Genomic DNA, 12,794 nt, shown 5'->3' on the forward strand with positions numbered 1-12,794 from the left:
ATGTCCTTACTTTACATACTTTATTAATCACTTCAGCTAAAACTTAAATGCTGTACAGAGTGTTGGTAAAATACGTATTTTTAAAAGTTCATACTTTGATATTTAATTATTTAGATGTAACGCATTTATACTTTTGGTCCACTGTACAAAAAAACAAACAAACAAACAAAAAAAAAAAAACAAAACTTTCCTCTGCCCTTCTGGCTCAAACACTTCACATTTCAAATATGTCATGACATTTTCGAGAAACAAAAATGCATATCCTGCCTCCACAACCCAATCTGGCTGGGTCGGTTACAAACCCAGCCTGCATGAGTGCTGATGGATCAGTGGATCTGAGGAGCGGATCTGTCGTTGGTTGTCGTGGGCCGAAGCTTAACAGTGGCAAATGGGTTTGTGCCTCTGAAATGACAGCATGATGGAAAATGTTACACAATACCTCATAGTCAACTGCTTCCTGTCAACACAAATAAAGCGTATACACACACACACAAATGAACAGACTATTTTTTGGGAAACTAACACCACTAAGACCAGAAGCCAGTGAAATGATTTTAATGTTTGACTGTAGCTAGTGAGCATGCTTCAACGGTCCAGCATTTTTTAAATGAACTCGAATTTGTTGGAGGGCTCATGTTGGAACGGTGGGAAACTTAAACAATACGTAGATTAATCTAGCCAAAATAATTAAATTCTGACTTTACATTTGTGTTAATTATTCATTATTTAAGAGTGAAGCTTATTATTTTGAGCTGTCTTCATTGTTGTACCACCCCCTTCAAAAAACTCAAAATGTAAAAAACAAAATGTAGTTGGCAAATTTCTTTATACTGAAACAGCACAGTTCAAGTGTTCACTTAATCCCAGACAACTGCTAGGATTACACCTCACTCGCTCTTCAGATTCCTCATCAGTGATTCATGGACACTGGTTTGGAATCAGGCCGGATACAACACTGATCGCCCAATAGATAATGTTTCAGAATATAAAGGTACTGGATTTCAACATTGAATCCAGGGGGAAAAAAACATTTTTCTTCATATTTGTTGAAAATTACCTGGGAAACAGGGGGTTTTCTGGTGGCCCGTGGGGTGATAATACCTAAAAAAGAGGTTTGCGAATGGGTACAACCAAACATAGTTAGATAGGATCAGTGCACCAAAGTGACTTTATATAAAGCAGGAAAAAATACCATCCTTTGCAAGTTAATTCTCTTGTGTTAAAAGTGTTAAATCTTTGGTACCTGGACATCAGATGCTGATTCGCCCTTCTTGTCAGGGAGGGGAGAGATCGATCTGAAATCTTCAGAGCCCCTTCTGAGATTCTGACCAGCCGAAGGAGGCAGCGGTGGTGGAGGAGGTGGAGGTGGGTGTTCATTGTAAGTCTTAGTTTGACTCAACTTTATCTCTGCCAATGCTTCAGCCTTCTTCTCCGGATGTGGAGAGATTGGCCGGATGTCCAAAGAAGCTCTGCGGTCGGGCGTGGCTGGAGGCGGGATATCTCCATAATTCTTGCTCTCCAATTGGTCAGTGTGGGTGTCAGTGGGGTCCAGCAGGTTGTTCATACTGTGGCTTCTTAGTGAACTACCGCTGACAGTCAAAGGAGCAGATACTGACAGTGAGAGATTGATCATCCATTCCCATTTATGGGCTTCTTAAATATTAATACAGCATTGTGCCCCTGTTATATATTGAGTTTCTTGCTTGAGGACACTTCAACAGATCAAATGCTGGCCAAAATCTGGAGTCTACAGTAAATCCAATGTCAGCCTGTCACATGTTTGTTGCAACAGGCCGCTTTACCACCAAGATGAATTGTTTCCAAAATACAAAATATTCTGTTCTTACATGTACTGTACCTATCAGCAAACTGTATATAAAGATGGACGACCTCTGACATTCAGAGGATGGGGTTTGGGTCCAATACAGCAGCCAGCCACTTCAGGTGAGCCGTCATGTCATCAATCTTTATATACAGTCACCCATTCAGACTGACAGTAATTCGTACCTTGTGGCTAAAGTGTTGATGAATTCTTCAATAGGTGCCACATAAGCAGCAGGGAACCAGCCCTGACTGGAGGAGATAAAGCAGATGCTGAAGAGGCAATAGAACAACTCATTCTCAATAAAGCCTCTGTCCTTGTAGCAAGAACAGGTTTTAGAATTACTATACAAATTTTACTTCTCCGAATGGTCGAAATAGTATTTATTCTGTTGTATTTATTAAATATTATATTTTTTTTGTAGGAAAGTATTAGAATTTCAATTTCTGTAGGAATTTGACGGCTATGTCTCATAGTTAGTTTATGTCTCGGGAGATTGCTTCACGGTCAGATTCTTATTCTTCTTGTTGCTGATGTATTCACGGATAATTCACTGCAAATGTAGAAACTGGTGAAAACCCATAAGTCTTTCGTTTCTGCACCTGCATTCATACAAATAAGTCTTTTACTCTTTTACCTACCGCAGGCTGCTGTCAGTGCGTCCGTAAAGCCAACCATTGCGTGGTTCCTGGACCAGCACAGTGACAGTCTCTCCCCTGTTAAAGGGTAGGAGCTTTGGGTTGGATGATGATGGGTGAGACACTATGGCTCTCATGGCTCTCCCTCCTCCTAGGCCCAGAGATTCCCCCACCGAGCTGGAGCGAGAGCGGCTGGGGATAGGAGATGGCGCTGGAGGCGCCAAAAATATCAGAGAATGAGCAAAAGAAGTGTAATGGAACATAGAAATAAAACTCAATTCACTTAATTTAGTTTGCCATATAACTAGTATGGAATTGAAAAATAAAATCAGAGGAATTTGTGATTAGTACTGTCTACCTCCCACCTCTGGAGGGCACTCTGCCCAGTGCCTGTTGCTCCCTCCTGGCCCAGGACATGTCTTCATCCCTGGCTACCGTCTGCAGCAGGGAGCTCACTGATCCTCGCAGCTGGTACAAGACAACATACAGGTAGAAAAACTGCTGTGAAAACTAGCACAACAAGGTTTGCTGCTTTTAGTGGAGAGCTGAATGTCAACTGCAACAGATACATGACAAAGAAGTTGGAATTGGAGTCACAGAGACTGCTGAAACTGCACACCATTTGCTATCCATTTACACTTAATGTGTGCAAAGCATAGCTTACCATTTACTAACTAAATTATTAATATTTTACAGTAAAAAAATTGTGAAAAAAAAAAAAAAGTGACTATTAAATAGTCACTCAGCCACAGAAATAATTAGGACTTGTGAAAGCATTGGCAGAAAGCAGGAGCAACAGGAAGTATTCATTTTACAATGATATTATAATCAGAGCTTGAATGGTTGTTTGTCTCTGTGTGTTAGCTCTGTGATGGACTAGTGACCTGTCCTTGGTGTACCCCTCCCTCGTCGGAAGTCAGCTGGCATTGGCTTAAGCCCCCTTCTAAGCCTATAAGGATAAGTGGTGTTAATAATGAATGGCTGTCTCAAATAATATATTTTTTTTGTTAAAGTCCTGTTCCCGTTTCTGAAGATAATAAAAAGGCCCTTTTGCCTTTTTGAGGATTTACAGTACTTTGAACATAACAGGGTGAGCAGTTTCCCATAAATCATATCACTGAGCCTCAGTTCAGACACTACTGCAGTAAAGCCGAGCTGAAACTTCTTCACAGTCTGGCAGTGTACAGAATGGTAATTGAACAAGGCAGTGTGTTTCCATTGGATAAAAATATTTGACTAAAGCAGGGAAAGTGTTGATACCTGTGCCTCTTGGTCCAAATGAGTGGGAGTTCGAGGTCTGGACCCTCTAGTCTCATTGACTTTCTCCTTCCATCCATCAGCTTTTTGCTGAAGAGAAGTTCCGGTCTGAAAGCAGATTGGAGGTTAGCACTTTAACTCTCAACCTGACCCGGCAGAAACAAAATGTATAGAAACTCTTCAGTAGATGTGACTCTAAGATATTTGAGTATCTAAGTGATTTCACATTGCTGGAGTAAAAATGTTAGAGAGCCCAACACCTTGGTCATGAATGGGGGCTGTGTTGGTGAGATCGAGTGTGAAGTGTGTGTGCACCTTGTTGATTAGAAAGAGGAGTGACTGAGTGAGGCCACAGTGTTTCTCTGCCAAGAAGCGATACCTCCTCTCCTCCTCTTTGAGGATCTCTTGCTGGCTCTGCCTCAGGTACAGCATGTACTCACTGTTCTCCTACAAACACACAGTGGACCATACTCACATACACAATGATACAGAAATACAACAAGCATTTATGTCTATGTACATCATAAGTATAGGATTTATATGTATGCATGTGTATTTTGTGTACCAATGAGTCTCTGTAGGATCGTCGTCTGAGCTGTTTTTCCAAAGCCTCTGCCTGATTCCTCACCTCCAGCTCATACACTCTGCGACTCCCCTGCAGCACAGGACACACAAATACATTTTCCAAATCTTGTTGACAATTTATTTCCATGGGCAGGTGAGGTGAAAGTCAAGGATTTGGTCTTGATTGGTTTGCCAAGCTGCTCAAAATAGCATACACAGCACATTTGAGGTCCAGATCAGAGTTGGCCAATCACAACTTGAGGATTCATTTGTCTGTTTTACCAGAGTGAGTGAGTGAGTTATGAAGAAGTGGTTATAAAGTTACAAGACATTCAGAACTCAACATTTACATATACACTTGAAGCACTTTTAGTGGTTCCTGTTGTTGAGCCAAACAAATCAGTCAAAACAAAACAAAAATAGTGGTAACACTATATTTGACCCAATAGTTACCATACATTACAAAATCTGGTGCTGAGAATGAAAGAGAAGATATAGGACACATTTTTCCCCGTCTGAAAACTCACATCAATGTATTCCTCATCCAACTTGACATTCTTCTCCATGGCTTGCAGAACCTCGATCTGGAACCACCGGAACTGAGGAAGGAAGAAAAACAATGTCCCTGTGATGTAGCAGTATGTCAGTATGGAAACTGTCTCCTTGTTCAAACTTCAGCATACACTATTAGGCTGAATGTTTTCCCTGCCTAAATATTTATGCAAATATGCCTTGTCCTCAGGCCAACATCTTGTTTATTCACATCAGCAAAGCCGCTGCAATCAAGGGAAATGGTTCAAATGGCACAATGAATTTTAAACAGGCAGTGAGTGGAAGCAGGAGCTGCTCTTCCAAAGGTTATTCTGTTCAGCTTATCTTTGATGAACTGGCTTGTATCACATCAGAAGTGATCATGTCCACATTTGAGCTTTTGTATTTTATTGAATATTCCAATTTCAAATGTTTTGGGTTATTTGTTAAATATTATAGTTATATTTACGTTTCACACAATTGCAGTGCAATTTATCACAGATAGTACAACAATATGTGCTTTATGTCAATGCTGTATATTTCTGGTAAAGGTGAAAATATAATCTGTTATCTGTTATCTAATATCTGTTTTAGCAAAATGACCCTTGGAAAATAACTTATTGTGCATTTCATTTATTCAAGTGTAACTCAGCAAGTACGATTATAAACCATTTAAAATCATCCTTATGAAAACATTTAAGCTGTAATATTTAGCATTGCTAAGACTGTTCTGGTCCTGTGTCCTCGTTTCAGTAACATTCAGTATTGACTTAAGACGTGTGCTGACCACTCCTTCCATCTCAGCAGTGAGTCTCCTCTGTGTGTCTGATATCTGGATCAGGACATCCCCTGTTCAAAACAAAAGTTGAGAGTTGATGAGAGACTCGACAGACAAGCTGTGGACCAGAACAGTGCACACATCAAAAACCCACAGCCACAGTTTTATATTAAATTGGATTTTGTTTCCTGAAGATGTTATCAAGTGGGATGGACAATAACTTTTCCACTTGCAGAAACAATTTATTAAATAAAAAAAAAATTAAATCTCTGGAAAATAAAGATTTTAAGTCTATAACTCACTTTACTTGCATTCATGTCTATTACAAAAAAACAAACAACTATTTCGAAACATTTGAATGGGAGCGTCAGTAATTTGACCGGTAACTTCAACACAATATAACACCACTCGGGTCATCTATATATTCTTTTGATCCAACATATTTGGACTGCTACCATCGTGGAAAGTTAGCCAAGCTCTTTTTCTTTTGGGTGCCTCCGGCCTTGGCTAATGCCTTAGGCTGTGGTTGAACTAATGAATTGAGTGCAGCTGAAAGACTGTCCCATCTATAATTCAGGGGCCGTCACTCAATAGGGCCCCCGGTCATGCTGTGGCTCCCTGACCTTCTCAGTTAGCCAACTTAGCAGAACCATGTGATCTGCTGTGTGCTAGCACTGAGCTACGAGTCTGCACAAAGTCAATGGGGAAGCGTTAGCACACTGCTAATGACAACGAACAATGCTTTCGCACGTCCCCTGGGTCAGAGTGAAAGTGAGCCTGGTGGAAAAAAAGCAGTCATGCATGCACTCGGGACTGTGCACACACAGACACATGCACAGGAAAACAAGGGAATGAGGAAGAAAGGGTGTAATTTTAAGGTTACTGAGTGTGTGTAGCATTTTACAATCTCATGTGTGGCAGCATGATTGAGTTTGACATGAACTTGATAGACCATATGGTCTCTAGAAGGCAATTTCGTTTCTATAATGAAGGCAATACATTAAGGGTAAACCTGTAACGGAGAAGCTGAGTAATCAATTACACATACAAGCACACACTCACCAAGAGAGCGAGATGAAAGTGTATGAAGAGCCTGGTCACCCATCTTAGCCACAGCGCTGAAATAGGCCTCGCTGCAAACAGCTAAAGCTGTGGTACACACACAGGCATTAACAAATATAGGAATTATACCACAAACCTTAGACTAAAAATTATAACCCGATTTGCTTTAGAGTAACGTCACAGATAAACTACTCCTTAATTGTGTCAATCAATTCTGCTTTCATTCACTTCACTCAGGCATGCCTGTGTGCCAGTGGGTATACTTTTACCACACAGCCTTGTTGCCCTGTGAATGGCAGACTGTTCTTGGTTTATCATGCAGAGAAGTGCATTAATGATACATGCTGCTCACTCAATTACCAATGTAACACACATGATAAAGATTTGAGTGACATAGACAGGAAGGATTAGTGAGGTCAGACATACTAATGGGGTGCTGCTTTAAACGTTGGTGCCCGACACTTTAAATAAAACAGCTTTGAATTCTGCTTCCGGCTGTCATCAATAGTGAAATCTAAACTTAATTTTTATTGAAATATTTTCTTTTTATCTTTATGCAATGAGATGGATAATTTTGACCTGTGTGACCTCTGAAATCTTTCAATGCTACGAAGAAGTAGAGAACACTGTAGATTTAGTTACAGCAGAATTATTACTTTCTTTCTTTTGTAAAACTCATGTCTAATTAAACAGTATTAATTCACCACTCCTCATCTTCGATTGCACCAATATCAACTGGGATGATATAGTGCCTCAACATTGTCTTTTAAGGAACTGACTGTACCCCTTTTACACATTTACTTTGCCATGCCCAACATCAAGATGCTGCTAATTGTTGAAAATTCAAAAAGAAAAATGGGCATCTTCTCATAAAACAAGCACAGACAAAAAGTAGCTCTAGGCAAACGTCTATGTTTGTCTATTTCAAATAAACGTTCTTCAATTACCGACACGTGTGCCCACCCTGTTGCTGAAAAAGCCCACTCACCTTGGAAAGCTTTCACATAGCTGTTTCCTAGGGCAACAAGCTTCTGCAGGCCTGGATTGAATTGCTCCATTAGGTTCTATAATGTCACACACAGACAGAGGCAAACACACACATATGCACAAAAACAGACCAACATGCCGAAAGAAGAAAACATTACAGCTAATTCTGATAAACGCTACAGTGGTAACCACCACATTTTAACATCCTTCCATTTATAATGATGTATAACAATGTACGTGTACACAACATGTTAAACATGGAGCTGCTGTAAACTCACCGAATAGACAGTTAAAGTTGATCTGTGCAGCTGCTCACTGCTGGCTCCAGACATAGTGATCAATTATAAGGGAAAAATGAACTTCAAACAGAAAAAGTCTTGAAGAATAAATGTCAGAAGCAGAGCACACTTCTATACAGAGTCTGTATTTCCAGCCAAACCTCAGCCCCTTTTTTTAGACAGTGTCATCAGCTGTTTTCATGGAAAGAGCAAGTGAGTAGGGGGAAGAGAAAAGGGAGTAGGTGCCATTGATATGAGCTAGTAAATTATTGATCAAGGAGGAGGACAGCCAGCTGCCCAACTAGCTGTGACGTATACTCACACCTAAGGTAGTACCTGGGCTGTGGAAAACCGACTGAAGCCTTAAAAAGGTACATGTGAGGTAATCATGTGGAATTAAATACAATTTTTTTTCCAGTGCTTCAAACTCTACGTGGAAAATGTCAATGACCTGTAACAGATTCATCTTTTTCTCGTGCAGTACATACTGCACCCCTGTAACACAGCAAGACCATGAAAAGAATATAACACTCACCCTCTCTGTCCATCAAATACACCATGATACTGAATCCACATGAAAGGGATGATCTCTAACTAGTTGTTAGTCACAAAGAGGAGAGGCAAGGTGAAGACAGAGTTTCATAAAACAACCCATAGTGCGATTCAAAATTTAGAAGTTGCCTCTGATGTTTTCTATCTTATTCCACACAGGGCTCCACTGAACCTGCTTAACTTTAAGATCTTTTTCATTATTTTCCATGGAGAAGAAATATAATTATATGAATTTGAATTATAACACATTTTCTCAAGGTTCCAAAATATCTAAAAAATAAATGTAAGCATCCTAAATGTTTGATTTTTTAACTAAACAATAGTGATTCAAATAATAGAAAATAACCAATTGTTTTACCAGCATTTTCAATCAACCTTTATCAAGCTGTTTGTGCTCAATAACAACGAAACAGGGCCGGTATTTCAAATATGGAAAAAGCAATGAATAGACAAATTAAGAGGTTATTTAATTGTAATTTTGGAAAACATTTACAACAGCTGCATATCGAGTCATAATGGTGATGAAAGTATGCATACAAGACCAATTTTGTGTTTACCACATGTACACTTTGCGGTTATCACATCAGCTTTTCAATTAAATGGAAAGAGTCACTTCAAAAGGTTTTTATAGTTTTAATATTTCTTACTGCTGTTCTCATTTGTAACTAAACATCAGCCTAAACTTCCAACAACTCCTTCCATAAAGACAGTGACATAATAACTTCAATGACAAGCTAATATAGATTGGTAACTTTTTGGAGGTGACATGAGATTCTAGAAAGAACAATTGTCTGTGGGGCAATACAGACATGTAGTAGTAGTAGCTGTGAACATTTTTTAGCACTTCCGCCATGTTTAATCCTTTTTATATATCGTTATGCTCTATTGTAACAGGATATGACCCCATTTAAGTCCTTGTGTCTCACTTACCAACATTAATGTAACTGTTGTCACTGTTTTGCGAATGCAAGTGGAACCATGAACATTAATATCTTATGATAGAGGTGTGAGGAAGCTTTACCCAGCAGGAGTGAAGATGTCCTTCAACCGGGCAAGGTCATCAAAGATGACTTCATCACCCCCACCATCTTTGCTCTGATGCTTTTGGCAACGACTTACAGTCTCCAGCACAGTTTTCAATCGCCGATCAAGAGCAGTGAGGTGGGGCTCCGACAGCAGTGGAGCCACGCGGTGAAGGGGATCGTGGGAGAGCGAGGCACGCATAACATCACTGAGACGATACTGAGGCGAAGACAGAAGTTGTAGGCGAAGCCAAGTGGAGAGACGGATTCTAGAGAGAGATCAAAGTAAAAGAAATGCAGGAAAGAGAGGGGAGAGAAAACGGCTTCACTGGAAATGTACAGGTAGGCCATCATGGCATCAGCAAACCTTTCCAGTTCTGAACTACACAAATTCCATTTTTTAAAATGAATACAACTACAGAAATGTATTACTGTGGAGTGAATAGGAAAACAGGGGCAGTGATGTTTATACTTTGAGTTCACATTTTACCTGCAGCACTGCTCTAAAGGAGCCAAGATAGATGGTTCATCTTTGGAGTGACGCCCAAATCTGCAGCAAGAAGAGGCCCAGAGTCAGTAAGGTCACAACTGCAGCGATCAAACCAAACATTAGACTACTATGAAGATTACATAACACTGAAAGTAATAAAAATACTCACGATCTCCCGTTGTCAAGATGCAGTAGGAAAGTGTTGTTGTTAAACTTCTCAAAAGTCTCATAGTGGTGCCTGTCCATGTTGCCTATGGTATGAAAAGGAAATATTCAGTCAGCAACACGAAGTAGTCATTGATACATCAAACCACAAAATTACTGTCATTTGTGTTATTGTTTTCTAGTTTTGCAAAAGAGTTTTTCAGGAAACAGCTTTGAGGATGTTTCGTGTATTTGTGTTTGTGTGGAAACTAAAACACATATTTATATTTCCTTTCAATCTGCACTTATGTGAGATTTCAAAAACCCTCCAACAGATTGCATCCCATTTTGCTCAAATGAGAACTTCAGCTAAATTGGACAAAATGCTGCCTTTGTTACAATGTTTTACAGTTTTAATGAAAAACCACACTCAGAGCAATACAAAACATAATATAGAACCAAAAATAGTACAAGTACAGTTTCTCACAAATTCAGCATTAGTGTTAATGATATGTATCTGTATAAGAAGATCATGTTCTGCTGCATCGGTGTATTTGCATCATGACGGATAAATCCAGGCTGGTTGAGTCAGAGCATGCTCACCAGCCTCACCCTTCTCAAACTACACAGCACAGGATTGAGTCTGGCATGAAGGGGGATCTTAGTAATAACATTGACATCAGCCAGCCCCCAGTTTCCTGTTTCCTGCTCTTCCACTAGATAGAGTGGACAGTGGTAGATTGCTAACTGAGAAGCATCACTGTCCAATAAAGTCAAACTTTCATAACGGGAGCTATCTTTGGCAGTGTTTGTGCCCTTGACTTGAGCCTTGACACAAACAAGAGGCAGTGAGCATGGCTCCAAAGAGACTGTGTCCTGCAGGGCTCCATGCTGTGTATCCCATGATGCACCTCTAAGCTCCAGGCCACACAAATACACAGCATCTGAGGGAAGTGTAGCTGGGCATGTGCTATCAGTCAGAATCTGTAGGAACAAGACAACTATAAGTATGTATCCTGCAGGAGCCAGAGATGATTAGAGTAATTATCAGCCATGGGGTGAACAGTCATTTTACCAAGATTACTTGATTTACCTGAAAATGCAGTTTTACATCACTGATATATTTGCGATTCACTTTAGCTGCCTCCCTCATCATGGCCACCAGAAATCCTCTGGCATTTCTGAAAGCAGACAGTCTGTATCCCTCAGGCCGGTCTGATGATCTGCAGCACCATAGATAAGTACTGAGCAACTCTGCCCTCTTCTCTAAGCGAGACAAGCCAGTAAGATTGAGAAGGGAAGCAAAGGTTGGCGTGCTGTATTGAACGGGCTGTTGAAGCTGTGAGAGGAGTGAGGACACCAGACCAATGAGATCATCCCACTCATCCCGGATGAAGTCACATAGGAAACTGCGAGAAACAGCTTCTGCATTTGTAACTTTGCTGCCATTCTTGCTCGTGAGGTAACTCTTCAGAGCCTGAAGTCTGGCCCTGGCCTGGCTGTATGATGGCATAATGGAGAGCTGGTTTAACTGAGTGTAGACACTCCTCACTATCCCCTGTGGAGTTTGGGAGGCCCTCAGTAGTTTGATCAAATTGCGGCTATTGATCGTCATCATCTCAGCTGTGATATCCTTTCCAAAACCCAAAACAAGAGAGTCATTCGTCGTCTGTGAATCCTGAAGACCCTGCTTCAAAGTCTGCAGTAGTCCTGACAAATCTGGGGACAAAACAGGAAGCATGGCCGAAATCAATCCATGTATAACTGACAAACTGAAACACCTACTGACTCTAATTCATGTCTGCGTTCCCTGTTACTTTTTTTTTTATGATGATTTAGACAGCTAGACTCGTGGAAGCTGTTCTACATAAAATAGTTAAATGTTTAAAATGTAAAAGTGATAGAAACAATTCCTTGATTGATGCAGCTTCTTCCAGTTCACACTGAGCAGTTAGCCTGTAAGATGTAGGCTACACAATGCAAACTACAGAGCGATGGGAAAGTCATTTATTACCAAATTGGCCAGGGCCGGTGATGATAGTTGAGAGGATGTGTGGCCTACTGCCCCACAGAGGTGACATTTTGCTGAGGCAGGTCTTGGCCACGCTTTCCACCACCTCCAAATCTGCAGAGTCCAGCACATGGCCACCATGCACTAGATTGACTATGAATGAAAGTACAACATGGTTCACACATAAAGCAACCAAGCTCAAGAGACAGATTCACATATTAATGCTGTCTCACCTGCTATGTACTGTAAAGCTTTAATCTTGTCATGGCAGAGACTGGCAATGCAATTGTGCGCATCCACCAAAGCCAGTAGGTCTTCTTGATTCCTTTGAAATAGAAACAAGCAACATGCACAAGCATAGACTCTTAATCCATCATGCACACAGTAAACGGTACATGGGCTGATCTACTCACCAGTTGTAGATCCTCCCCTGGCCAAGGTATTTATAGGCCTGCCTCTGGAGTAAGACAGAGTGGAAGATGGCACAGCGAAGGATGAAGTCCACATTATCCGCTGTCACACCAGACAGTGACTGACATTGTATGTTGGACGCCAGCTGTTGCAAGGAGCAACTCAGCTCCTCGTTCAGATCCCAGGAAGAGTCGCAGACCAGAGAAAGGGCACTCATTCGCACTGCCGCTGTTTTACAATTACAGTA

The 12,794-nt window shown here is 40.7% G+C and overlaps 2 protein-coding genes across 2 annotated transcripts in view; both read right to left on the reverse strand.

The window, feature by feature from the left end:
- Positions 1-307: 307 nt before the first annotated feature.
- Positions 308-8,043, reverse strand: baiap2l2b (BAR/IMD domain containing adaptor protein 2 like 2b). Its single transcript, XM_029497385.1, has 15 exons — positions 7,918-8,043; positions 7,641-7,716; positions 6,653-6,739; positions 5,600-5,661; positions 4,809-4,880; positions 4,283-4,372; positions 4,033-4,164; positions 3,880-3,929; positions 3,721-3,838; positions 2,826-2,928; positions 2,464-2,671; positions 2,008-2,073; positions 1,244-1,589; positions 1,058-1,101; positions 308-402 (listed from the first exon to the last, which is right to left on the reverse strand). Exons 1-15 carry the CDS (start codon positions 7,969-7,971, stop codon positions 327-329), a joined length of 1,584 nt encoding a protein of 527 aa, XP_029353245.1. The 5' UTR covers positions 7,972-8,043; the 3' UTR covers positions 308-326.
- A 1,443-nt stretch (positions 8,044-9,486) lies between these two features.
- The window catches only part of fam20cl (family with sequence similarity 20 member C, like), a 31,922-nt gene continuing 28,614 nt past the window's right edge, over positions 9,487-12,794 (reverse strand). Inside the window, exons 8-10 of the mRNA XM_029503615.1 lie at positions 10,151-10,232; positions 9,982-10,041; positions 9,487-9,760 (exon numbers count right to left, since the gene is read on the reverse strand). Of these exons, the coding sequence (XP_029359475.1) occupies positions 9,487-9,760; positions 9,982-10,041; positions 10,151-10,232 (416 nt within the window). The remainder of the gene's footprint in view (positions 9,761-9,981; positions 10,042-10,150; positions 10,233-12,794) is intronic.

This window comes from Echeneis naucrates, chromosome 1 (genome assembly GCF_900963305.1).
Source record: "Echeneis naucrates chromosome 1, fEcheNa1.1, whole genome shotgun sequence".
Classification (NCBI taxonomy): domain Eukaryota; kingdom Metazoa; phylum Chordata; class Actinopteri; order Carangiformes; family Echeneidae; genus Echeneis; species Echeneis naucrates.